Source organism: Falco rusticolus, chromosome 12 (assembly GCF_015220075.1).
Source record: "Falco rusticolus isolate bFalRus1 chromosome 12, bFalRus1.pri, whole genome shotgun sequence".
NCBI lineage: Eukaryota > Metazoa > Chordata > Aves > Falconiformes > Falconidae > Falco > Falco rusticolus.
The window spans coordinates 29,668,271-29,692,980 of record NC_051198.1 but is presented as its reverse complement, the minus strand read 5'-3'; the positions used below and the strand labels follow the sequence as shown (position 1 = coordinate 29,692,980).

Sequence of the window (24,710 nt, the reverse complement as noted above, 5' to 3'; positions counted from 1 at the left end):
CTGTGGCGTGCTCGGGCCGCGCGGCGCAGGCGCGCGGGGTGAGCACGCGGCCCGTGCATGCGCCGGCGCGGAGGGCCGGGCAGGCAGCGCCATGGCGGCGGCAGCGGCGGGGGCCCTGTGCGCTTTCTCCCCCTGCGACCGGCGTTATTTCGCCATCTCCGGTTCCGATGGGCGCCTGCGGGTGTGGGAGACGGCGAATAGCCGCTTGCAGCACGAGTACGTGCCCTCAGCTCACCTCAGCGCTGCCTGTACTTGCCTGGCCTGGGCCCCGCCGGGGGGTAGGCCGCCCCCCAGCAAGGTACAGGCGGTGTGTGAGGGAAGGGGCCGGGGGGAGGGGGGCACCGGAAGGGTGGAAGGGGTGGGATGGCGGCCCCGGCGCCCCCAGCAGCTCCGACGCGTGGCCGCGGCCCGCTTGGCTTCACCCCGCCCTCCCGGCGCCATGTGGCGGGGGTCGGCGTGGCCGGGCGGGCCGGGGAGCGGGAGCAGCCGCGGGCGGGGGGGGCCCGCAGCGTCGCCGGCTTTAGCTACCGTCCTCCCCGCGGTATTCGGGCCGTGCCCCTGCCGCGGGGTGGGGGGATCCGCGCCTCTCAGAGGAGCATCGCCAGGCAAGCTTTAACGTGGTGGTGGTGGAAGCGGCGCTGGAGCTTTTATCGTTGGGTTTTATTAAAAAAAAAAAGCAACGGGGGGCTATCAAGAGAAGCGCTGATCGTATAAAATCATTTGTCTTTCTTATAACCTGCATGGAAGAAGCTTTTCGTGAAGGAGCAAGGTACGTTACTTGATGGCACATCTCACCGTAGGGAAAAAGTGATGCTACAGCGCAGGTTGGCTGCTGTGCACCCACATAGCTTGCGTACGGTTCACATCCCGGTAAAGGCCGTATCTCTCCACACTTCCTTCCCCTTGGCTTGGAAGCAGTTCCATGCCGTGCAAGCTGCTGTGCTGTGACATGTCTTCTCGGCAATCCTGAAAGAAGGTGTTCACTAGTTTTATCCAGAGCGTAGATCTGAGGGCTCGGATGTTCTCCATCTTGAATTTGTTTTATTTAACTTCACCATGGTGAACACTCGATCTGAAAATATCTGGAGTATATACAGTAAGGTACCTATTCAGCCTCTTCATGTTGAAGTAATCCTATTTTCTTTAGCTAGAACATAGCATTTTGTGAGGAAAAAAATGTATCCCTTCGATAAAGTATGTGAAATCCACCCCCTTTATTATAAGAAGTAGGGAGGGGGCATTTTAAAATGCGTTTTAGTACATAAATAATTTAACATGTTTGAAATGCCTTAAGAGGTGTTTCAAAACACTTAATACATGCATTATCAATCCAAAGGAAGATGATACTGTCACATTTTTTCAGTTGAGCGGCTTAGTGTGTGAACTATGAAAACTCCCAGAACATCTGAGGAATGCGGCAGAAAGGGTTAGTTTAGGTTGTCCTTAACCTGTTCATTTGTTACAATTGCAGAGCTGTGTAGGTCCTTCTTCACTCTTAAATAAATTGAAACTGGCATGTGAAAACGGGTTTACTCTAACCTGTGTGAAATAAATCTAAGCACAGGAGGTTTTTGAGTGGCTTTTAAAATTAGCCCTTTTCTAGAGACTCTAAAACCCACAGATGCCTCAGTTTAACCTGGTTTAGGGTTGTATGGAAAATGGACTTAATCAGACAGCATTTGGTTACCTCTCAGCGCTTTCTAATTATTGCAGTAGTTCAAATGCTTTCCCCTGCTTGAAAGTTGGTATGTTTTCAAGTGGAGCTGGAAAACATGCTGTTTCTCAGAATAGTTATGCCATAAACTTTTGTAATTCATTGGTTTGTCCTTAGACTGAACTGAAGAACTAAAGCTGTGAAGGTTCTGCCAAATATATTTTACTGAATGTGGGGTTTCTGACATTATTTAGTCTTTTAATTCCTGAAGAGTTGACATCTCTGTAGGTAGTGCTAGTATCTGAGGTTCAGGAGTAAAACTGTGCCAGCAGGTATCTATAAATCGTGTTTGGCCAAGTTACGCCTAAACTAAGTATATTTTGGACTCCTGCCATGTTAATGAAGGCCATGTGTTACAGGGGAATATTAGAAATGAAGTTTGGAAATGCAGGCCCTGGAACTGCTGATGCAGTGGTGGCTTATTGGGATGTCGCCTGCACACGTGCTTTTACAGTGTTAGTGCTTCCTGCTTGTGGTGTTGATCTCCTCCTCCACCGTGAAGCGGTGCCTTGTGCAAGAGTATGTGGGCCACCGACTTCTAAAATACTTTCTTCCACTTTCTTCCTAATAAGCTGCAACTACTCTGTCATCTTCAGCTCTCAAGACTCTTCAGGCTTCCCCTCATTTCAGTGTTTGAAGTGCCTTAGTTCACACATGAGCAGCAGAAATTGGATTTCTGTTTTGTTTTGGTTTTCTTATTAAGAAAAAAAAAAAGGTGGTGGCTGACTCAAGTAAGAGTGTTATGGGAAAATAGGTATGCAGTTGCTTTTCAGATAAGTTCTTTTAACTGTTTCTGCCAATTAAGCCATTGTGCTTTTTCAGGCAGAGTTGGAGGATTTCTAAATAGGATTGAGTTTCCATAAACCTGCGCGGGGGGAAAGAAACTGGTGTTTGGTGTAGTTCAGCTGCCCTGCCCTGTCCTGTCTTATCCATGAAAACTGGCTGCTCTTATATTTAAGACCCTGATCCACAAGTGAATCCCACATGGATCTCTACTGCAGTTGACAGTCTGTATGCACTAATGCGTACAATATGCCCTAATAATATGCATTAATCTAATGCAGGCTAGAGAGGTTTGATTATTTTTTTTAAAAACTTTTTTTTAGCTCTTGGAATGTTCTCTCAAATAATCTCCAACATTAACTGGTGTCTGAATTTTCCATTGGTATTTCTTGCAAAAAATTCAGACAAAATACCCCAATGATAATGCTGATAAAGAGTGGTCCCTAAAGAAATAAATGTGAAAAAGTAATTGGAAAAACCTTCACTGCCTTTAGCTTTCTTCTTGACTCTGGAAGTAACTGTGGACGTTGGTGGGGGATTTTGTTGTGCTGTTGGGTTGTTTCACAGGAAATCTCCCATAACAAACTGAAATGGAGGGTGAACAAATTTTAGTTAGAAGATTTATGCAAGGAAAGAGAATAAAATCTGTTCTTAATTGTAGTTTTGCTTTGCCATGGGAGTGGGGGGGGTAATTTGTAAAACTACAGAGAGATCAGAACGTACCAGAAAACACATCAACTGTACTTGCATCTCCACTGGCTATGTGGTCCTTGTCTTTGCATGTCAGACAGCAGTTTCAAGATGGCTTAGTTGGCATAGCTGCCACAAATTTAACCATTTGAGTATTTTCTCATATATTGTCTTAAAACCTGCTTGATTTACTTGATAGTGCGTTGTCACTGTGATGGTTTCTCAGCACCTATGTTTTCATAATATTTTGTAAGCACTTTTCTTTACGAGGAGAGATGAAGTCTAAATGAATGCTTGCAAAAAACCCAATGTGATCTCTTTTGTTAAAATATGTAAAAGTATCTATATAGCATTTTGGTATTTACTAGCCTAAACCTAAACCCTTTTTCTTGTGGAAGGTGTTGTCTTTGTTAATACACACAAAGAACCAAAGTACTTATCCTGCACTGTTAAACCTTTAAATCTTAGTTGTGATGAAAACTATCAAATTCTGATTGTCATTGTATCTCTGGACCTGATTAAAAATTATTTACATCTGCTGGGTGGTGTCGATTGTATGAGAGATTAGCTTCACCACATGGAGCTTGCACAGAGCTTATTGCTCACATTTTATCAGAGTCTCCTTTGGCTTCTGGCTGCTCGTCAGTGCAGATATATCTGTTAGGTAGAGGAAGCATTAGCTTTTGTATAATTTTGGTCTTTTTTGAATTGGAGAGAATGCTTTGCTGCGACATAACAATGTAAAGAGCCTTACCAAAGTCCAATTTAAAAACTAATCAGTATCATTAGGTATGGGTACTTTTTTCCTTTGAAAGTCCTTGAAAAGTTTTTTTTTTTCCTTTTGTGTATGTGTAATGAGTTATGTGGGATTAACCCAATGAGAATAAATGTAGTGGCTGTTTTGCCCTCTTTTATTTTAGTTTGACATGCTCAAGAGCCAGTTTTATTCCTTCTCCCCTTCCCAGTGATGTGCCACACTCACCTGTTTTTGGTTGAGAGATGAAGTGAAATCCCTCCTTGAAGTGGTTGATAGCACTTGCAAAGCAAGAGAGCGAAGACTTAAGAATTGCCTGATCCTACGAGGACCTCTGGTACTGCCAACAGGGCTTGGACGGAGCACTCAGCTTCCAGTCCTGGTTGTTACCCTCTGCAAAGTGGGGTAGCACTTTCTTTTTAAGAGACATTATGAATACTTCATATTTGCAAGACTCTTCTGAACAGCTTTTGAGAAGAAAATACATGTCAGTTCTTGGACAATCTGTTCTATTTTGTGAAGTATTCTGATCGTGTTAATCTTTACCTGTGCCTCTGGGACAAAAACCGTGAATGAAAACGTCATTTTTTTCCCCTCTTGTATGTGGTCATTAGGCTAGCAAAATGGCCTCCACCAAATGTTTCCAGGTGACTCATAGCAACTTAGTTACCTCGTACATGGAGGTACAAGATGAATTTCTAGCTTGCTGTGCACTTCAGTGTCTTCATCTTACATCTTAGCAGAGTCTGTGCTGGCTGACTGGGTCTCAAACTTACAGAAGTTTTTTCCCCCTCTTCTTTAACGCTGAGATTATCTGGTGAGAATGATTTATTTGATGTTTTCTCTTTTTCAATTTTCCAGGATGGCCCGCAGAGGAAAAAACGGAAGTCGGAAGTTGCAGAAGTGGACAAGCAGTTAGATATCCTGGCCATTGGTACAGCAGTTGGTAGCATTTTGTTGTACAGCACAGTAAAGGGAGAGTTACAGAGCAAGCTAGTAAGTAACGCACTCTTCATCACATGCTACTAAACACTCGTGGTTTCAGTCAGTTTATGCTGTTCTTTCTGCTGCTGACAAATAAACTAATTATTCAGATATATTTTTTTCTTAATAGCTGTGTATATGGATAGAGGTGCAATAATTCAGGTGCTTGGGAATCTTTGTATTGTTATATATATGTTATATGTATTTTATATAGTTTTATATATATTTTATATATAGTTTTTGTATTGGGGGCGGTATGTATACACTAAGAAATCTTGGTTTCAGAGTTAATGCAATACCTTAACATTATGCATGGGTTTGTTGTTTTACATGAAAAATAACAGTAATGATGAAGTGCCTAACTGGAGAGTTAAGTCCTCTGTGGGAGTGTTGCAGCCTTGGTGCCTGCACAGTATTGTGGGAGGGGAGGACAGGACTGAAGTAGTCATTGACTCTTGGGAAGGTGTTGTGTTGGTGGACTCTTCTGTAAACTTACCTCCCTTGTGGAAGCTTTTGAGCTCTTTCAGCACATGGTCTTTATCGAATAAGAGATGCTGATTTTCGTTTTGCCTTTCTTATTTGTAACTTGCCTGTTACTCCTGACTTTGGTTTTAGTCTTGAGTTACATAACAGGCAAAATAAATCTGTATGAATGACTGCATTGCTTTGAGATACTTGGGCATACTTTTGCTTCTAAAATGTTAATTGTATGTAGGATGATAAATGTACATGAATTTAGAGAAAGCAGTGACTTCTTATAATCATGATACATGCAAGTCACACTAGCTAACAAATCTCACCTCTGTTTTATGGAAAAGCTGTATTTATGCTTGAAAACTGAACAAAATAAAGGACTTTAAGGTTAAAATTTACAGTTTCAGTCAGTTTGAAAACACTGGCCGCTCTTCTTTATGAGTGGGGTAGCAGATGTTATTTGGTGAGCACTTTGCTTTTACAGACAGGTTGAATGAAAAGATATTCCTGCTAGAGTAAGAGCTGTCACTTTTAGCTGTTCTTATTGAACAGAATGTCTTGCTGTGATGTATTTTGTTTTGCTCAAAGCTGATTTGCAGTGACACTTTACAGAGTAGTCTGAACTGGCTGGTGCTGATTCAAATAGTGACATTTTATAAACCTCAGGAAATATTTTCATAAACAGTTAAAGAGGGTGTATTTGAGCTGCCGAAATTTTGGTTGTTGAGGGGTGAATGATGCCCCTTTGGTAGGGTCTTCTGGTCTACTGATAGCACGCCCTTGAATACTGAGCGTAAAAGGAAGGCAACTCATCTCTGAATGTACTTGAGCAAGCAGGCACTTGGGTGGCTGTCAGCAAGACATCTGTGCTAGGCTTTCCTGTGAGCAAATTTCATGCTGTTACACAGCCTTGTTTGGCTGTGTGTATAAACATAGCGGGCAAGACCATTTTTTTTGTTTACTCTGAAGTGCTGGAACAAGAATTAATTAAAATACTTATGTGTACCTATCAAAATAGGAAATATCTTTTGCTTATGTAATTGTGTATCTACACTGAGCTTTAAAACCACACTCTCTTCAAGTTACCAGTGTTGAATTAAACTCTCAAGAGAGTAGCTTGTTCTCGTTGGTGTGGGGAAGACTCAGTAGTCAAGACTTCATTTATTAATGAGTTGACCCTCTCTTACCTTTTGTAGGATGGTGGTCATGACAATAGAGTAAACTGTGTGAAATGGCATCAGGACAACTGCTGCTTATATAGCTGTTCAGAGGACAAACACATCGTGGAATGGAACACACAGACCTGCAAAGTAAAGTGGTAAGTGACGTCTGTTTTCAGCCAAATTTGTTTGCGCTTGCTTTTGTGTATTTTCATCCCTCACAGGTTTTAGTGAGGCCTTGTTGGAAATGCTGCACTCTGCTATCCAGGCTTACATGCCCACTGTACAAAGCTGACTGTTGGGTATTACTTTTCTGAGATTGGAAGTGGTTTTATTAAGGGGTAAGAGAGTAATTCTCATAGTTTGGTTTCTTCCTCAGTGTATTGAAAAGATTGGATGAAAGTAGTGACTGCACTGAGAGGGATTTGGGTCCCTCCATGCTAACACTTAGTGGGACTTGGGCTTCCAGTCCCTTTTGTGACACTGAAAAATCTAAATTCTAGAAAATGTCCTTGAAAATATGGGGAGCAGGTACTGGAACACCTCATCCCAATTAAATCGGTTCCTGACTTTGCTCAAAGGGCCTTGCTGTGATGGTAACCCACTTGGTTTCGCTAACTGCTGATGTGCAGTGCGGACATTCCACTTGGCTGTCTGAGCAGGCTACTACTATTTAAAGTACTGTTGTGCAAAATAGAGCCGAGTGCAGAGTAACAAGATACCTGGTGTAGGCATTTATTTTCTTTCATAATAAAGTCAAACTGTTTTTAAACTTCAAGAAACAGAGATTTCTATTAATGACCGCGGTTATATTACTTCAGTAAAAGCCTAACGTGTGATGGCACCTTCACCTTCCTCTTATGCTGTTGTTTGGTTTTCGTAACATTTCCCACTGCTGTGTTATCCTTCCTGCAACTCTGTTGGTTTTGTTAAAGTTGGCATGGGCACTGCAGACAGCCCATTGTCAAATAGCCTCTTTGATTTCCCTAGAAAAGAGGTGCATCCTTAGGTTGTATTACATTGAGACCCTGATGCCAAGTAGCAGAAGATGGCTGTAAAATCTCCCTCTAGCCTTCTCTTCTTCGGATTGAACGCATCTACCCTCACCTGTTCCACTTAAATTACGTGCTCTAGTCCCTAAGCTGCCTTCGTGGCCCTCCACTGGGTTTACTCTGCTTATGTCCATGACTGACTTGTACTGTCCCAAACTGGACACAGTGCTCAGATGCAGTTTCAAAAGTGTTGCACAGAGGACAGGAATCACTTTTCCTTGGCTTGCTGACTGCGCTGTAGCTAATGCAGATCACTAGGCAGTTGACCTCCTTGCCACAAGGACTCCCTGCTTACTCATGTTCAACTTGACCATGAGGACTGCAAGCTGCTTTCTGTGGAGCTACTTTCTAGCCGTTTGTCCCCAGTCTGTATTGGGATTTTTCCATCCCATGTGCAGGACTTTACATTTTTCTTTTAGCTTTGGAATTCTGACAGCCTGCTTCTCAAGTCTGCTGAGATGCCCCTGAGTAGCAGCCCTGCCCTCCAGCATGTCAACTGCTCTCCTTAATTTGGTATGAATGTGAACTTGTTATGTGTGCATTCTGTCCTGTTTTGAGGTCATTAATGAAGACCTGGGCAATTACTGGGGATATTAAACAATACTGGGATGTCCTTTGGGAGTGATGCCAGTAACTGGCCACCACCTGGATCATACCAGTGATCACAACTGTTTGAATTCAGTGATGCAGCCAGATCTTATCCCTCCCTAGAGTCCGTCGGTTCAGTCTGTATATCTTCAGTTTGGCTGCAAGGATACTATGTGAGACATTGTCACAAGTGTTGCCAAAGTAAAGTTAAGTGGCATATGTGGCTCTCCTTTCATCTGCTGAGAGACTTCTCTCATCAAGAAGGTTGGTTAGGCACGATTTGCCGTTTGTACATCTATGCTGGATGTTCCCAGTCACTTTTTTGATCTTTGTGTGCTTGGAGGTGGCTTCCAGGTGGATTTGTTGTATAATCTTCCCTGTTTCCTGGATTCTCCTTGTGGATATATTTTGTCTCTGTCTTCCACCCCCCCACCTCGTGTCATCAGAATTTTTTTCTGAGCTATGTAGCTGCCTACAATGATAGTGTGATCTTGTAATAACACTGGCCTTAGCAGTTCTGGATACATCCCATTCAGTCTGAAGGAGCTGCATATCTTGGATTTGCTGTTGTGATCCCTAATTTGATCTCCATTTGCTATGGGGAGTGCTGTGCTCCCTCTGACTCTGGCATTAGGTTCTGGATCATGGGAGGCCTCAGAGGTATTGCTCTTTAGTGCTTTAGCCTTTTCTGTGTACTGAATGGGTCCCTACAACAACCAGCAGCAGGCCCACACTTTACTTGGTCATCATCTTACTGTTCCTGATGTGCTGTATCCAGATGTCCTTTCGTTGGCCTTCATATGCCCTGCTGGCTTGGAACACCAGCTAAGCTTTGGCTTATTCTGTCCCTGCATACCTGGACAATATTTTTATATTCCTCTGTGTAACCTATCTCCACTTTCACCTTCTCTGTGTTTCTTTTTTGTGTTTTTGAGTTGAGCCTGGAGTTACCCACTTAGCCTTCTGCAATAGCTGGTGATTTTCTGGCCTTTGGAATGGACCATTTTTTGCTTTGAGGAAGTTATCCTAGGAGAGCAAGCAGCTTTCCTGGAGGGCAGCCTCCGGTGAGATTCTGCCAATCAGTTCTCTGAACAAGTTGCAGTCCGCCCTTTTAAAAGGCCAGGGTTGTAATTCTGCTGTTTATACTGCTATTGTTTTTCTTAGGGTCTTAAATTCCATTGTCGTGTGGTTGCTATAGCTGGAGATTGTCAGCAACCATCACATTCCTGATTAATTCTTCCCTTTTGTTTCTTCTTTTTTTTCCTTCTTTTTTTTTTTTTTTTCTTTGAGTACCTGATCCAGTAAACCACTTTTCATAGTATGATTGTAAAACACGTGCATCAAGAAAAGGTCTTCAGCACTTGCCAGGAATCTCTGGGACTGCTTGTGCCCTTCTATGCTGCTTTTCCAGCAGTTGCTGGGGTGGTTAAGGCCCCTTAGAAGAACCAGGGCATGGAATTATGAAAACTTACCTATTTATTTATTTTAACTGGACAATCTGTAGCAGATGCCCACCACATCGCCCTTGTTGGTCTCCTCTCATACTTAACTGTAAGTTCTCCACTGGCCCTTTGCCTGTGTGAAAGGAAAATTCCATGCATTCAAGCTACCCTTTTGTGTGGAGAAACCTCTCTCCTTTTTGCCTTCCTAAAGGTCCATTTATTGCAGCATTCCTGTCTTGCAAGTTACCCACTGTTTTTCTGTGATCCCAGCATGATCAAAGCTCTGAAGCTGCCTGTGTGCATCTAATTCATCCTGTTTGTATCCCATAGCACATATGTTCATGTACAAATACTTGAGATAGGTCCCAGTCATGCTGCTTCCTCAGGAAATGTGGGAACTTTTCCTGTCAAGCTTCATCTTGGGTGTTTCCCTCTGCCCCCCATCCCATACTGCTGTTTTTTAGGGGGCTCTGGTTATAAAAGTTAGTTAGAGGCGTTGTATTCTTTAAAGATGGCAACAAAAAAAATCATTCCTGGAGTGTATACATTAAAAGTACACCAGGAATATAATATGCTTTTTACCTGAAATTTGTCTCTGGTGCTATTACAAGTCATACCCAAGGTAAATTAAATTGGAAAGAGTCAAGGAAAACAGTTCTCTAAAATTTTACCTAAATCAATGAGACTAGATGGAAAAAATCATCCTAAATAATTGCTCGTGCCCGATACGTACATGTGAAATTGCCTGCAGTCTTTAACACTTGACAGGACCTGGAAATGAATCCTTACATACCCCACAGAGTTCAGAATGGTTGCTCCTGGGTTTGATTTGCAGGCTTCTGGACATGTTAGTATAGAGGTATGGACTGCTAGATAGGGAACTGAAACCACATGGCTTTAGGCTTGAATTTCTTAATGACGTGGAAGTCCATAGAACCACTTCAGGAGGTGTGTGCAGCACACATTGAAACCTCTGGAAGAGGGACAGGCTGCTGGGGAAGAGTTTCTGAAGAAGCAAGATGAGGTGTTGGAGAGAGGTAGTTTAAAACAGTCAGGGTGACTTCTTGTTTCTCTGGTTGTAGCTTTTTCATGTCTTAAATACTCTGAATACTCAGAGGCATTCTGTACATCTTCTTATGCAGCTTCTTGTTTTGTGATACCCTGTTTAAAACTTTACTGTAATAAGAGTATCCAAAGTAAAAACTAATGAATTTTTTGCCTTTTTTTATATTCTGCAGTATAGTTTAGACTAGTCTTTTTAGTACTTTTAATAATACCTTCTTGGCTTACGTTATGAAATGGTTTGAAATTCTTAGTCCTGACCTTTTCTCTGGAAGAGAATATAAAACCTTGTCACACTGTCCATAAGGTGTAATATTGTTTGTCAAGTTTGTAGGCAGTAAAACTTCCTGCTTCTATGAAATGTAATCAGAAGTGATACAGTAAATGAGCTCTGTTTTGGGAGATGGGAGAGGAACTGCTTGGACTTGTGAAAGTGACTTGGAACTATTTCCAGAGCAGCTGTTTACAATCAGAATGTGGTGGCTTGCGGCCCACTTCCTAATGTAAAGGGTTTGTGTTAATGCTTACCTTGCAGTTTTGTCTGTGAGGGATGCAAGCTTTTCATGACAGCATTTTTTTTATTTTTTTTTTTTTTTTTTAATACTGCTTTGAACCATAGACCTTTAAGGTGAAGTTGATTATTATCAGTGTCATTGACAGACCTGAGAGATGGGCCAGGAACTGAATGGGCCTTGAAACTCTGAATTTTAGTGTTGAGAAGGCCTTTCTGAATGGGTTGGTGTCAGCTTTTTGGATTGTGGTACAAAGAGAAATCTTCAAATGGTATGGCTTCTCTTACCCTGTTTTGAGTAGTGGAGAACTTTGAGAGAGGAATTCAGAACAGAATAAGCAAATATTTAAAAAAAAAAAGTAAACAGTTCAGTGTTCAATAGCTTTATGTTTCTGAGTTGCTGTATTTTGTGTAAACTAATTTGAAGGAGAGGAGCAGAAGCAGAATAGCTTCGGTGTCATCTTTGACTACTTAAATTCTCTTTTTAAAAATAATTTTTACCTTAAATTTTCCAGCATATTGATGTGTGTCCTGATTATGCTAATTAATACTGGTTTTTCTATTTCTCCATCTTTCTCCCTTTGTACAAACCCTCTCCACCTGAATTCTAGCAAGTGGAAAGGTGACAATAGGAGTGTCACCTCTCTATGCATCAGTCCAGATGGGAAAATGCTGCTGTCAGCCGGTAGAACTATAAAACTGTGGGACCTGGAGACCAAAGAAGTCTACAGAGTAAGTAACTTCGTTAAATTAGATGCCAAAAAATACCCTTCTTGGTTGGTGACAGTAGGTACCTTGTGTGTCCTGACAGGACATCTGGAAATTTCACTGGGCTTGAGACAATTGGCAGTTTTGGGATTGCTGGAAGCTGTTGCTGTGATGATACCCTCAACTGTGGTTTCAACTTGCTGAGAGTTGAATGAAGACGTTAAATTCCTTGGCTGTGTCTGAGCATGCTACCAGCACCTTTTCTCAAACCTGTAGCAGAAAGCTGGCTGCTGATCTTTTTCATTGGGTCTTTTTCTCATACCCTTCTAGCAGGACAACTCCATTCACCGCAGTCTTAGTTACTGCTGGCACAGGTTTGTGTGTGAGCTCCCTGACTTTCAGCATGAGTCCCTCCTTCAAGCCTTCAGGTTTCTTTGCTAAACTTCATGTGCCTGGTGGCATTATCCATTTTGCTGTTGGAACAGTTGGAAGGCATAGGAGTAAACCCCTTGGTGTTCACTGAGCAGGGCTCAGACCCGAGCTAATTACCATGTTTTAGCGGTTCCGTGAGTGCAGCGGTGTTCTCTTGTCTGCTAGCAGATAGGACACAGCTAGCCTCTGAATCCTCTAGTAATGACTATCAGGTAAGTGTGTACACTGTGCTGTTACTGTGGACGTGCTGCTGGCATGTGTCAGCTACCATGTATGTCTGCATCCTATGCTGACCAAAACCATTATTTATGAAAGTAGATTGAAAAACTGGTTTTTCTGGGGGTGGGGAGGGTATTGAACAGCCTTTGTGTATCAGCAGACCTGTGCGTTCATCTTACAGTTGAGAATAAAACTGGGAATCTAGTTTCATTGTAGAAGTTGAAGTGTAAAATTGTGTATGTGTAGAAATGCTTTCTGACAATAACAGCAGTACAGGTGGATGTGATTTGTTTTGCATGAGCTTAGTTCCAGTGAATTTGCCTTTGATTCCCTGTTTAATTTTTAAAATTCTGATAAATATCTAGAGAGTTAGAAGAACTTGTTAGAAAAGATCTGTTTCCTTGAAATACAGAAATGCAAGGAAGCTGATCACTAGTTAAAAAAAGAAAATAATCACTGAAATGTCCTTGTTGAGTTGATAATATTAGGAAAGACTGAAGTGTACTTTGTTAACGAATGTTTTAATTTTTTACCCTATGACTGTTTATGGCAATCACTGGAAGATTCTTCTTTTTCCTCTTAGCATTTCACAGGCCATGCTACATCAGTGTCATCATTAATGTTTACCGCAGTGAAACCTACGAATGACAATAAGCCCTTTGATGGAATTACAGGGCTTTATTTCTTGTCTGGAGCTATACATGACCGATTACTGAGTGTATGGTATGTAAGCTTTTCCTCATTTGTACCTTTAATTATGATCAGTGTGGAAGATAGATTCAACAAGTGTTTTCTGAGCTCTGATTAAACAGAAGGTTAAGCACAGGGGGCACTCTGGAGGAATGCAGTGGTGATCTCTTAAATGGTGGTTTCAACTCGCTGATTGTTGAATGAAGACTTGAATTTCCTTGGCTGTGTCTGAGCTGCTTCCAGTTGCCATTTGAATCACTAATGTACGCCAAGAACACACTGTGTAATAGGCTTCCTTGTTCTTTGTACTTAATGTAAGGTTTATGCTAAGTTTTCTTTCTTGCTGAATTTCACTTGGGATTTACTTTGCATTTGGAATTTAGAGTACTTTCTAAGCCGAAAGATGAAATTACAGCATGAGTAATGTTGGGTAGGGTAGATACTACCACAGTTGCTGGTCATTTCTAGGCTTTATAATGCTTTTCAGCTTCAAAGGGTGCCGCTTGTACTATGGTAAATAATGTGCACTGTTTGTGTCTTCCAGGCAGATCAGATCAGTTAGGAAAGAAAATAATGCTGTGATGTCTTTCACAGTAACAGAAGAACCAACTTTTATTGACCTGTCTGTATCAGAAGTCAAAGAGGAGGTAGGAGCAAGAGTCTGTTATGAAATACATTAACACTTCTCAGTTGTCACATCAGTTTCCTTTTAAGGGTGTAAGGAAAAAAGCTTCGTTTGCATTTGGGTTCTGTTACGCAGAGATGAGATCTGAATGCCAGTTCATGGCTGTAAGGATATTTATTACAGGTGCATTTTTCAAGCTGATAATTTGAAATAGTAATTTTCAAAGCTAAGTGCAAATTCAGTGTTTTCTTCAGAAATTTTGCTTGTGATAATGGAAATGTCAGTTGTGCCCTATTTAGAACAAGTTAGTAATCAAAATAGTTGTTAGAACTTGGCAGCAAAAAGCACAAAAAAAATTCTTTCTAAAAGTCCAGTTTAGGTATGGTCCTTTTTCTTCTGATCTTGAGTGGCTTTGGTGATGTAACTGCATTTTTAATTCATTGAAGGCTAGTTAATTCAGAGTAGCAGTGAGCATTCCCCAGGTCTCTCAGTTTCCGCAAGTACAAGTAAGAGTCTTTCAAAGTAGTCTTGTGGAAAATGTCTGCATGTAAAACATGCTCAGAAACTGTTTCCATGCCTTTTCTACAAACAGTGTTTCATGCTATATTTTCTAGTGTTTCCAGTTATTCCCTCTTACTGTGTGTACTGGAGATAAGAGTATTCTGTAATGTACATCTGGCATTTCATTGCTCAAAGGACTCATCTCAGTTTTTTCCTCTAAGCATATTTACTATGTCAGCGCCTTTGTAGACCTGTGCTTCTAGACATGTTGGGTACCATATTTCTGGAGCTTTGCTGTTTGTAGTGACATATGTCTGCTGCTGTGCAAAATGTTCGAATTTGGATATATCAGTAGAGATACAGTGAAGTACAGTTAAGAGTTGTTTTTTTGTCTCTTGATAGTTGTACTAAATGTTCCTGAGATGTAAGTAAATCTGTAAGGAAGATCAAAGACACATCTTTAATGTGTTTAGTTACTGAAAAAAGTCAAATCATAGCCTTGCCAACTGTCTCTTGATATCCTGTACTTACGGGATATTTGTCCTTTGATCTAATTAAAATCTTTTATTGTGCCTTCTTTCAGCCTGTGAAGTTAGCAGTTGTGTGCAGAGATGGGCAGTTGCATTTATTTGAACATATCTTAAATGGGTAAGTTAGTATTCATCTTGAGGCTGTCTTTGGGAAAGGTCTGGGATTACTGTAAGGCAAAACGCAGTCTTGTCATGCTGTTGCCTTTTAAGCTCTTGTATCTGTTCGCAGACCAGCTTCTAGCTGATTCTTTGTCTTGAGCTCCTGGACATATTTTTGGAGAACTTAATTGTTGGGGACTGTGCTGTATTTGGCATTTTGTGGCTTTAAGCAACATTTTGTGTGTCAGTACCTCATCTTAGCCATCTGTAAAAGGTGTAAACTGGCTGAGTTTGCTGGGGAGCTGCTAATGAAAGGTGCTTGGATATGCAAGATATTGACGTGTTTAAGCTAAATGTCTTGGAATTTTTTCATTCCCTTTTTTTTTCAGTTATTGCAAAAAACCCTTAACATCAAACTGTACTATCCAGATAGCGACGCCTGGAAATGATGGGGACTCCACACCAAAACCAGTCCCTATTCTAGCAGCTGCATTTTGCACAGACAAACAGTCTCTGCTGCTCGTGTATGGAAACATCTTACAGCCCATCATAGAGAAAGTGGTATGTAAAACTTAATGAGTAGGTTTTGGATTTTGTAATAAGGACTGCATACTGCACTCAGCTGGAGGGATTTATTTTTTTTTTCTTTTTTGTATAACAAGACAAAGCTTATCCCTTCCCCCTTTCCTGGGAGCTATAGCTATTGCCCCTGAGCTGTTTTGAAAGGCAATTTCTGTTCTTCCATTCTTTCAGTTAAAATATGACTTGACATTATTGCTGTCTGTTTCTTGCCATTTCAGCTGTTACTGAGTTAGGCCATTGAAACTTTTTAATACAACTTCAGTTTAGCTTTGTGAGCATCTTTGGAGAGCGTACAGATCTGGTACCAAAAGGCAGATGTGCAAAGCAGCTGCTGTTCTAGAGTGGAAGAAAGTTCTTTCTACTTTATACCTTTGGAATTTGTTCTCTTCAGTAGCATAATGAATCACAGGGGTGAGTCTCAATTGTATTAACTAGTTTTGTTCCTGTCCTTCTAGTCTTTGAACACCGCTGAATCTCATGTATGTTTGATAAGGGACATCCAGAAAGTGTTGTCACTTAAAACAGATGTTGCTCTAACAAAGGTGAGCTTTGCATGGAATGCGATTTTGTTGCTCCGCTTGTTTTACTTCGGAAATGGTAGAATTTGCTGCTGCTGTTTAAAATGAGGTTGGTTTGCTAGGTGGACCTGCTCAGAGCTGCAGTGGTAGTTACAAATGTCCACAGCACTTGGGCAGGTGTGGGTAAAGTGTGCTTCATGGCTGCTGCGTGTCCTGGTATGCTCTCACCCAGAGTTACCCTCCTGTAGCTCATAGCAGGTCCTGTTCTCAGCAGGTCTGCTTGGTAGACAGGGCTGGCGGATGGTGTTTCTGCTTGAGATCAGCCCTTCCCCGGGGGTCTCTCAGTTTGCACAGCCTCTTTGGCCCTCATGGTTTGGGGTGAGGTTGGGATGGTTTTGTTTTAGAGTCTAAATAAGGTGTAATGGAGCCTTAGAGGGCATCCTTTGCGTTCTTTCTTGAGGTGGCCTTCATGCGTTCCTACTCACAGGGGAACCTGGGAATGTGAGCCCGAGACTTGTATGGCAACAGGGTCCACTGAGGCCACTTGCCACCACTTTGTCATGCAGGATCCTTTGGGCGTTTAGAGATGGGCTGTGAAGTTCTTAATCAGTGTGTATATTCAAGGCCTTGAAGATTTGAAATGCAGTATCAGTGAAGTGAGCAGACAGCGTTGTTTTTCTAACCCTCAAGTTACCTACTGGATCTGCTGTTCATCAGCCAGGCGGGGTTTTGTGCTGATTCCTCAGTCTTGGAGCTGGTGGGCAACAGAGCTGAAGTGCAGTGAGAGGTGTAGGAGCTCCCTGGCATGCAGTGATGATACCCATTTTGGTTTCGCTTTTTGCTGAATTCCAGTGAAGACTCATTTCTCTTGGCTGTCTGAGCATGCCTTGTGGGGAGCAGGTCAGTGATTAGTGTTGTGGGCAAAGGGGGTAGCATTTTAACACTGCTGCTGTTTGACAGTAAAAATTTTCAGCTACAAAAGCAAGGGTTTTTTTACTTTTACACACAGCACATGGAAGTTGCTTTGCTTACTGTAGTAGATTGTATCACTTCAGTGGGCACCCAGCAGGGCTCCTACAAGTATGGAAGTTTGGGAAGGTACTTTAAAAAAAGGCCTGCATTTTTTTTAAAAAAGAAGCACTGTTGTTTAAGAAGTGTTCTGGAGGTAGCATTCTGGCATACTCCCTGACATCCTCTGTGGGGCAAGGGAGCGCTTAGTTATATTCCCTTCAAAATTTTATCTCCTTCGTGTGTTCATTGAGGATGGATACCATAGCTTGTGTTGGTGTCCTGATCATAGCGTAATTCAGACTACTGAATTCTGAGTCTGAGCAATCTCTGGAAGAAAATTGGTGGGATCAAAGTGAATAGTAACTACCTTTTACTGTAACATTGTGCCTCTGTTCACGATCAGTCCTTACCTGCCCGTGGAAGCTGAATTAATCTGCATGCGGTTTATGGGCCTGACTTCCTACACGTCATGTCTATTGCTAGCAAACATCCAAATAGTTGTTGCTGGATACAATCACTTAGTTTGATGAGTGCTATGGAACAAACTTCTAAGAAAAATTAATCACAAGTGATTCCAAAGAGACCATTTCTTTAGTTAATTATGAAAATTAGCTGACTGTTGCTTGAGGTTATTAATTGCTTTTAAAAATGTGTGACTTTCCTAATACATACGTCTAGAAAATGGGTTGTGGCTGGCTTGTTTTACCTTGTACGTGAGAGTCTTGGAATAAAATCAGTATTTTAAATTGGAAGAAAGCTTGAGATATTATTAATTCAGGCAAATGTGGTTATCTCTTTCACTAGGTAAAGACACCTGTTGTGAACTCAGACACCAAAGTTCTAGTGCCTGGCATTCCAGGACATAGTACAGCTGTCAAAACTCCATCCTCGGGAAAGGAGAAGAAGAAAAAGAAGAGGAAACCGGGAGAGGCAGCGGTAAAGTTCTTCCTCTTTTAAACACATCAATAATGGAGAAACTAGACTCATAAATCATTGTTAAAACTTCTTTAGGTGAACTTGAACTTGCTTTGTTTGGCATGGAAGCAAGGTTAATGATACCATCTTTTTGTATCAAAGAGGCTTCCCTCTGCTCAAAACCTTCCCCTCTTTCAGGCTCTGTGTGCCTTACCTGTAGTTTTGCCATGTTCCTGCAGAACTTTGTCACAAGCGTATGTCTGTCTCTCTGTATAAGCTGGATTACTGCTTTTTAGTCAAAACTTCTCTTCTGTGCTCAGGCCGTTCTTTTTCATTGCATTTAAAAGAATATGCAAGATTTATGTTGTTTTCCAGCAGAATCAAGGGGGAATGCTGTAGGTTAGGTACTTGGCTTTCAGCTGATGTTTCTGAGAAACTGCACTGAAACAGCACTGCCCTTGTTTACCGTCTGCAGGAGAGCATTGAAGAGCGCCTAGAGGCACTGGATATTGATGTGAGCAAAGTAAAAACTCCAGGTGGCCTTCCACAAACAGATAGCTTCGCAGTACTTTTGGTTCAGGGCTTGGAAAGCAACGATGCAGAAATCTTAAATGTAAGTGTTACACGATCATTGTACGCTGTTTAATCTGTTCACTGAGGCTTGTGGGGAGCCTTCCTGAAAGCTGGGGAGGCTCAACAATCAAGAACCTGTTGCTTCTTCCCCAGCTTTTTGCTGATTTGCTGCTCAAGGCAGCAGTATTATAAATGATAGGAGCAGTATTAGCTTTCTGTGTCAGTCCATAAACTTTGAGGCACTTCTGCTTACGATAAATTTGTTATGTCACAGTTCAGATGTTTTACAAGGGATGCTACTAATGCAGCCAACTTGCCTTTAGCTTGAGCAGGAGCATAATCTGTGCTTGGTCTCCTGAGTGTACCATTTCCAGGTTTGGAAAACCTGGAAATACTGCTTGAAAAATGCATGATGACAACAGTTTCACTTGAAAAGCTTACTGTTGCACTTGGACTAGGAGGAAATAATATTTCTGGGGCAGGGAAATGAAATCTTAAGAATTTGATGCTGATTAGAAATTACTTGTCACAAATAGTGGAGAAGAGCATTTATTCACAGAAGTCAAGCACACAAGATAGTGAGGGAGGTTTTAATGTGCCTGTGATGCTTCATTTCTAACGTGGCCTGGGTGGACTAGAGGCAATGCTAGATTGTTTTAAGTGGGTTAATTAAGTGTCTTATTTTGTTAATGGTAGCTGACTTGAAAACTCCTAACTCCTTTTCATGGTAAATCTTTTAGTGTACAACAGTAGTGGAGTAGAAAAAAGATTTTAAAGCCAGCAATTTTGGATTGTGCTTATTGTTCATACACATATTAAAACTGATTGATTCTCTGATCATATTTTTTCATTTTAACAGAGAGTGCTTAACACAAGAAAAGAAAATGTAATAAAGAACACAGTAGCCAGAATGCCTATACATGCTGTCATTCCACTGCTGCATGAGGTAGGAGAGACTGTATTTCTTTTACTGTCATACAAGCCACGTTTGGTTTCTGTTCTAGCTGGGGAAAATCCAGGGTAGCCTCTTTATTTTTACCATTGAAATTTGGTAGTTTTACAGGACAGAGGTTGCTCTTAATTTATCTCTGCTACACTCACATCTTCTCTGGCTGAAACTTAGCCAAAGGACAAAACGCCACTCTCAAAGCTAGGAAGAGCATTTGATCATGTAATATTTTCTTAAGTGATTATGTGGGAAAAAGAACTGAAAGAGGTTAAGCTAAAGCTTGTTTAGTCCATGGCAATTCCAATTACATCTTTTTTTTAAAAAATATCAGTGCTAGCTAGAGAAGTTATATGAGCATAAATATGCTAGATACTCGCATGAGAGCAAGAACATTAGAGTATGCACTTAGAGCAGTGATTTTAGATAGCACTTGGAAATTGAGTGGCAATTTCTTTCCTCTTTTGAAGATAGCTCAGAAGCCCAGTTACTATATTTAAGCTGTATGACATCACTTAGTAATAACTTTAAAAGAGATTTGGCTTCTGAACTGCTTGTTCAGTGATATTAAATAAAACCTGTATTCGGGCAGAAATATTTTAATCAGACATTACTTTTATTAATTGAACTTTGATTAGCTGCTCTTATGTGTATGACATTCTGTAACATAAGAAGAATCTAACTATTAACTTGTGTTTTGATGTGCTGGCCACAAGTAAGATTGAATTTTTACTTGTGGTACCAGTCTTAACTGAATTATGCAGATGGTCTGGTTTTGAATATTTTGACTTCCCTGAAGCATGTGTTGTGACGCCTCCTTAGACTTAGTTAATGAGGTGCAGTGTTTCTTTGGGACATTTTTCAGAGGGTCTACGTGCAAGTGTTTGACTGTGTAATCTCAGTGGATGGACAGATCTACATGTAACTTGTCTTCTCCAGAGCTCGATATTTATTCTGTGAAATAGCCTTTACCTTGTTCCCCAGCTCATTCACCCTGTAATGGCTGCTCTACTAAGCAGATACACAGAGACATAAATAAAGGGATTTCCTTCTATTTATTCCTGCCAGCTTTAAGTTTCACTAGATACATTGCCTGTTAAGAGTTCCAGTTTTATTTTAATAATGAAACAGCCTCTGCAGGTTATCAGCCTGTGAATAGAGCCAGCAATGTAATGTTCTGGAGCCTGGCAATGGTTAATCCTCTCAAACTTCAAATGTCTGGAGATCTTTCTGCCCCAGTATTGGGACTGTCACATGGATGTTATGTTGCTTTTTAAAGTTCATTATGTTTGCTATTCATTGCTGACTATTTTTGTCCTTTTAGCTAACGAAGAGATTGCAGGGCAACCCATACAGGTAAGAGAGAACTCAACTACAGTTTAATTCACCTGAAACTTTTCTAGCTTGTGCATTATGGTCCCTCCCTCCACTTATGTGATTGATCTCCATAGGAACTGTAATTAAACTACAGTATCTTAAAGTAAAAAATCTCAGCTGATTGTGGGTGCAAAAAGGAGCTTTTATCAAGGCAGTACTTTGCCAGGATGGCTGAAGTGAAATTACAAAGGGAAAAGGATACTTGCAGTAAGTGTATAACCCTGAGAATGTATCTTGGGTCCCAGAATATCAACACTGTGGACCTGATCAATGTGTAAAATAACTATCAGATATATAGCTTGTGTGGTTTAATTATCAAATATATTATCAAATATATTTAGAGATCTCCTGATGTTGTGTTTAATAACAAAAACAGCTCTTGTCTCCCCCTCTCCCATCTCGGTATATTGCTATAAGGATAGCTTTGCTGAGACTAGCTGTCCTTCAGTCGTGATGTGTGTTTTTAAATAAAATTTCCCTCATGGTGGGTGGAGAAAAAAGTAGCATGCTTTGATCTTTTATTCACTGAAGCCTCCCCTAAAAGATGTCAGAAACACAGACCCCTGAACATGCCTACTTTAATCCCTCACTTAGACGTCTGTTTCCTAACAAATATCTTATGTAGGTGTCTCATCTGGATAGCCAGACTGTTGTATTTCCATCTGCATTTATCTTTCTATGTAATGAAAGAGGAGCATTTTCTATAGAACCTACTTAGCATCTAGAATGCAAAATGGGTGCTTCTCAGCCAGTATCTCTGACAAAATTAATTTTTCTTTTCCAGTGCCTCACTAATGGTTCGATGGCTGAAATCTGTTTTTACTCTACATGCATCCTACCTTTCCACGGTAAGTATTTTGCATTACTGCTAACGCACGTAACTAAATGTAGATCTAAATGTTTAAATATATGTATGTTCTGCCTTCAGGAAACTGTCTTCTGCTCTCCACATATGGCAGTGCCCAAATCAATGCATAGAGGGCTATATTTCTGCTACTTTTGCCAAATAGCTGCATATTGGTTATAAATTGTTTTAGTCATTTGTGATATAATTATAGTCATCCCAAAGTCAAACCAAGATAAGTTATGTCATACCTGTGAGAGTTAGGGAACAAAATTATTGTCAAAAGTAATCTAGCCTGTGTCGCTGAATCTTACAGAACTAAATTTGCCTTGCTGTTTTAATGCTCATCTTGAGACTGTCTTGGGCATGGCCAGATTTATAGGGTAAAGATGTGCCAAAGCTGGCAGGGTAGTAAGCAAAGTCATAGCTTCTGGACTGAAGTCTAGCCTTGCCTTACAAGTGATGGATAAAGCACTCTTGCTCAGTTAAGAAACCAGCATTTTGGCACTGTTAGTCCTTTCTCCCATTTATTATAGGATTGCCGTGTGTCAGAACTTGCACATGTTGCTGAAGCTGCCTCTGTACACTGGTGTATGTGCAGTTCCCATTTACACTGCTTTCCGACTAGTGCTTTTGACACCTGCTTTTGGCAGTGACTGTGGAAAGCAAAAGTAGTGTAAGAATTGCCATGTTTTGAACGTAGAAGGTGTTTCTAAACATGGCTAAGTGTTAACCGGTCAGGCTGCGGGTGGTTTCTGTGAGCCCTCAGCTCTGCCTTCTGTCAGAGTAACGTGACAAGGGTTTTTTTGTCCCAGACATACAAAGATAGTTTAAAAATTTAAAAATAAGACATCTGTGATGTGTTGATTAACAGCTTCATTTTTCCTCATCCTTCTTTTCTCTCAAGTTGCCAGACCTTATTCCTCAGCTGGGGATGCTGTACCAGTTAATGGAGAGCAGAGTAAAAACTTTGCAAAAGCTTTCCCGTCTGCATGGAAGACTCTTCATTCTTGTCACCCAGGTGAGTTCCAGTTCCAACCAAGTAACATGGATGTGCAGAAGTATGGGTTGCAGACTTAACCTCCTGTTGTGATTACATCTGATGGGACCTATCATTGGGAACTTAATGCAGCTGCTGTACAGCTACGCTGATAATGCTCAGAGCGGTACACTTAACTGTCTGTCTAGTCAGTCTGTGCTCACTGGAAGCGTGACATGTTTTTTCCTGCCAAATGTGTATACTAACTCATAGAGTTTTAAAGTGGAAAAAATAGGAAGTACTGGGCCACTTCAGAACAGATGCCTCTAAAATTTCGCTTTGTACTTTTTTTGGCTGTTAAACTACTACTATAAATGAATTAATGTGTGCTAAATTTGATGTAGATTTCATTTACATTGTTATGAGTTTTATTGCCTTTTAAGGTTGGAATATGTGATTGCATCTAAAGCTAACCTGCAAATTCCATTCAGGTTGCAGCATCAGAAACAGTTCAGGATGTATCCGAGGTTAATCAGACTGCAAAGTTGGTATATGAAGATGGTAAGTGTTATATGTTGGGTGTAGCTCAGCTCCTGAATTCCCGTGACAGTTGATACTTGATGGCTGTTCATCATACTCCTGTGCTTACCTATTAGTGTACAATCACAAGTAGGGAGTTTTTGTGGGAAGTCCATGGCAGGAAAGTCAGTGGTTAGTGATGCAGATGTCTTGTAGTTGGTTGGTCCTTCCTTCTTTCTCTGCTTCCAAATTAAGGAATCTGTTAATTGGAATTTCAGTACACTGCTTAACTGGCAATCTCACCTTTCTTGCTACTTTGCTATGGTAGATATAACCGAGGCAGTTTTGTGTTTGAGTCAGCAGGACATCAAGGTAGCCTACGTGTGTCAGTGTATGCGCATGTACACTTCCAATTTGACCTTGTTTTCCTACTGCAGCTTCATACTGTATAATCATAACGGAAGTGATTTGTTCCTAATTCATGTTGATCAGCCTAATCTTCAGGTATAATTAGTTTTGGAATTGAAATAGCACAATTTGGAGACTTAGCAGCATGTGGGGTTGGGCTTTGTTTGTACAGTGATGTTTTAAAGTCAGTTCTCCAAACTGAGGGGTTTTCTCTTTGCAGAGTCCTCGGAGGAGGAAGGCTCAGATGATGAGATGATTGCAGATAAAGACTCTGATGTAAGTGGAGATGGATCAGTTCTTCTGTTTGCTTGTAACACAAATTGTGTGACTGTCAAAGGTTGAAACATTCCTGTTTATTTTTTCCCCAGGAAAACTGGGATGAAGATGAGGAAAAAGAGGAGCAATCTGATGAACAAGACATGACTGTTGAAAAGGAAATGAATGGTGATTCTGATTTGGAACTGGGAAATGAAAGTGAAGAAGAATAACAGCACGAAAGAGTAATCTTAACAGTTTAAACAAGTGGGCCACCAAACTCTTAATTCTGGATCATCTTGCTGAAAGGTGCCATATTTGCATATGGGGAGTGCAGACTCATGCACGGCCTGTGTGCAGAGGCACATGTGGGGCACTGCATTTCTGAATCCAGAATGTTTAACCATGCCAGCCTTCTCTCTCCCTATTTCCCTGCGCTTACTTATACAAACATTTCTTCCACCTCATGGTCAGATTATGCTTGTCATGTGGACATGCATTTGTATCTCAAGTGAAATAAATCTGCCACCGCTGTTCGTGTGGTAAACTTGGTTCAGCTTTACACTGAATTTGTTTCAAATATCCAAGGATCAAAGACAACTGGTCTCTACCTTCTTTCCATGCTTCAGTTAGCAATAGCAAGTGGGCATCCTGCTGCATTTTAAAAAAAGGAAACAGAAAACAGGAAAAAAAAAAAAGATATTTTTGTAATATTTAAATTCTCTACTGAAATTCTGTTCTTCCCCCCCCCTCCTCCATTGGTTT

The 24,710-nt window shown here is 41.0% G+C and overlaps 1 protein-coding gene and 4 non-coding genes across 5 annotated transcripts; all 5 read left to right on the top strand.

Moving 5' to 3' along the window:
• Nucleotides 1-58: 58 nt before the first annotated feature.
• On the top strand, nucleotides 59-24,497 carry WDR43 (WD repeat domain 43). The gene is made up of 18 exons (XM_037405207.1): nucleotides 59-298; nucleotides 4,803-4,937; nucleotides 6,596-6,717; nucleotides 11,826-11,946; nucleotides 13,157-13,296; nucleotides 13,808-13,910; nucleotides 14,973-15,037; nucleotides 15,408-15,579; nucleotides 16,056-16,142; nucleotides 17,934-18,065; nucleotides 18,520-18,657; nucleotides 19,477-19,563; nucleotides 20,888-20,919; nucleotides 21,725-21,788; nucleotides 22,692-22,805; nucleotides 23,255-23,324; nucleotides 23,911-23,966; nucleotides 24,059-24,497. The coding sequence occupies exons 1-18, from the start codon at nucleotides 92-94 to the stop codon at nucleotides 24,176-24,178; spliced, it is 1,965 nt and encodes a 654-aa protein (XP_037261104.1). The 5' UTR covers nucleotides 59-91; the 3' UTR covers nucleotides 24,179-24,497.
• On the top strand, nucleotides 7,145-7,221 carry LOC119156402. Its single transcript, XR_005107124.1, has one exon. It is a non-coding gene; the product is annotated as a small nucleolar RNA SNORD53/SNORD92 (small nucleolar RNA).
• On the top strand, nucleotides 12,086-12,169 carry LOC119156403. The gene has a single exon (XR_005107125.1). It is a non-coding gene; the product is annotated as a small nucleolar RNA SNORD53/SNORD92 (small nucleolar RNA).
• Nucleotides 13,416-13,499, top strand: LOC119156399. Its single transcript, XR_005107121.1, has one exon. It is a non-coding gene; the product is annotated as a small nucleolar RNA SNORD53/SNORD92 (small nucleolar RNA).
• Nucleotides 16,924-17,002, top strand: LOC119156401. The gene has a single exon (XR_005107123.1). It is a non-coding gene; the product is annotated as a small nucleolar RNA SNORD53/SNORD92 (small nucleolar RNA).
• Nucleotides 24,498-24,710: the final 213 nt, after the last annotated feature.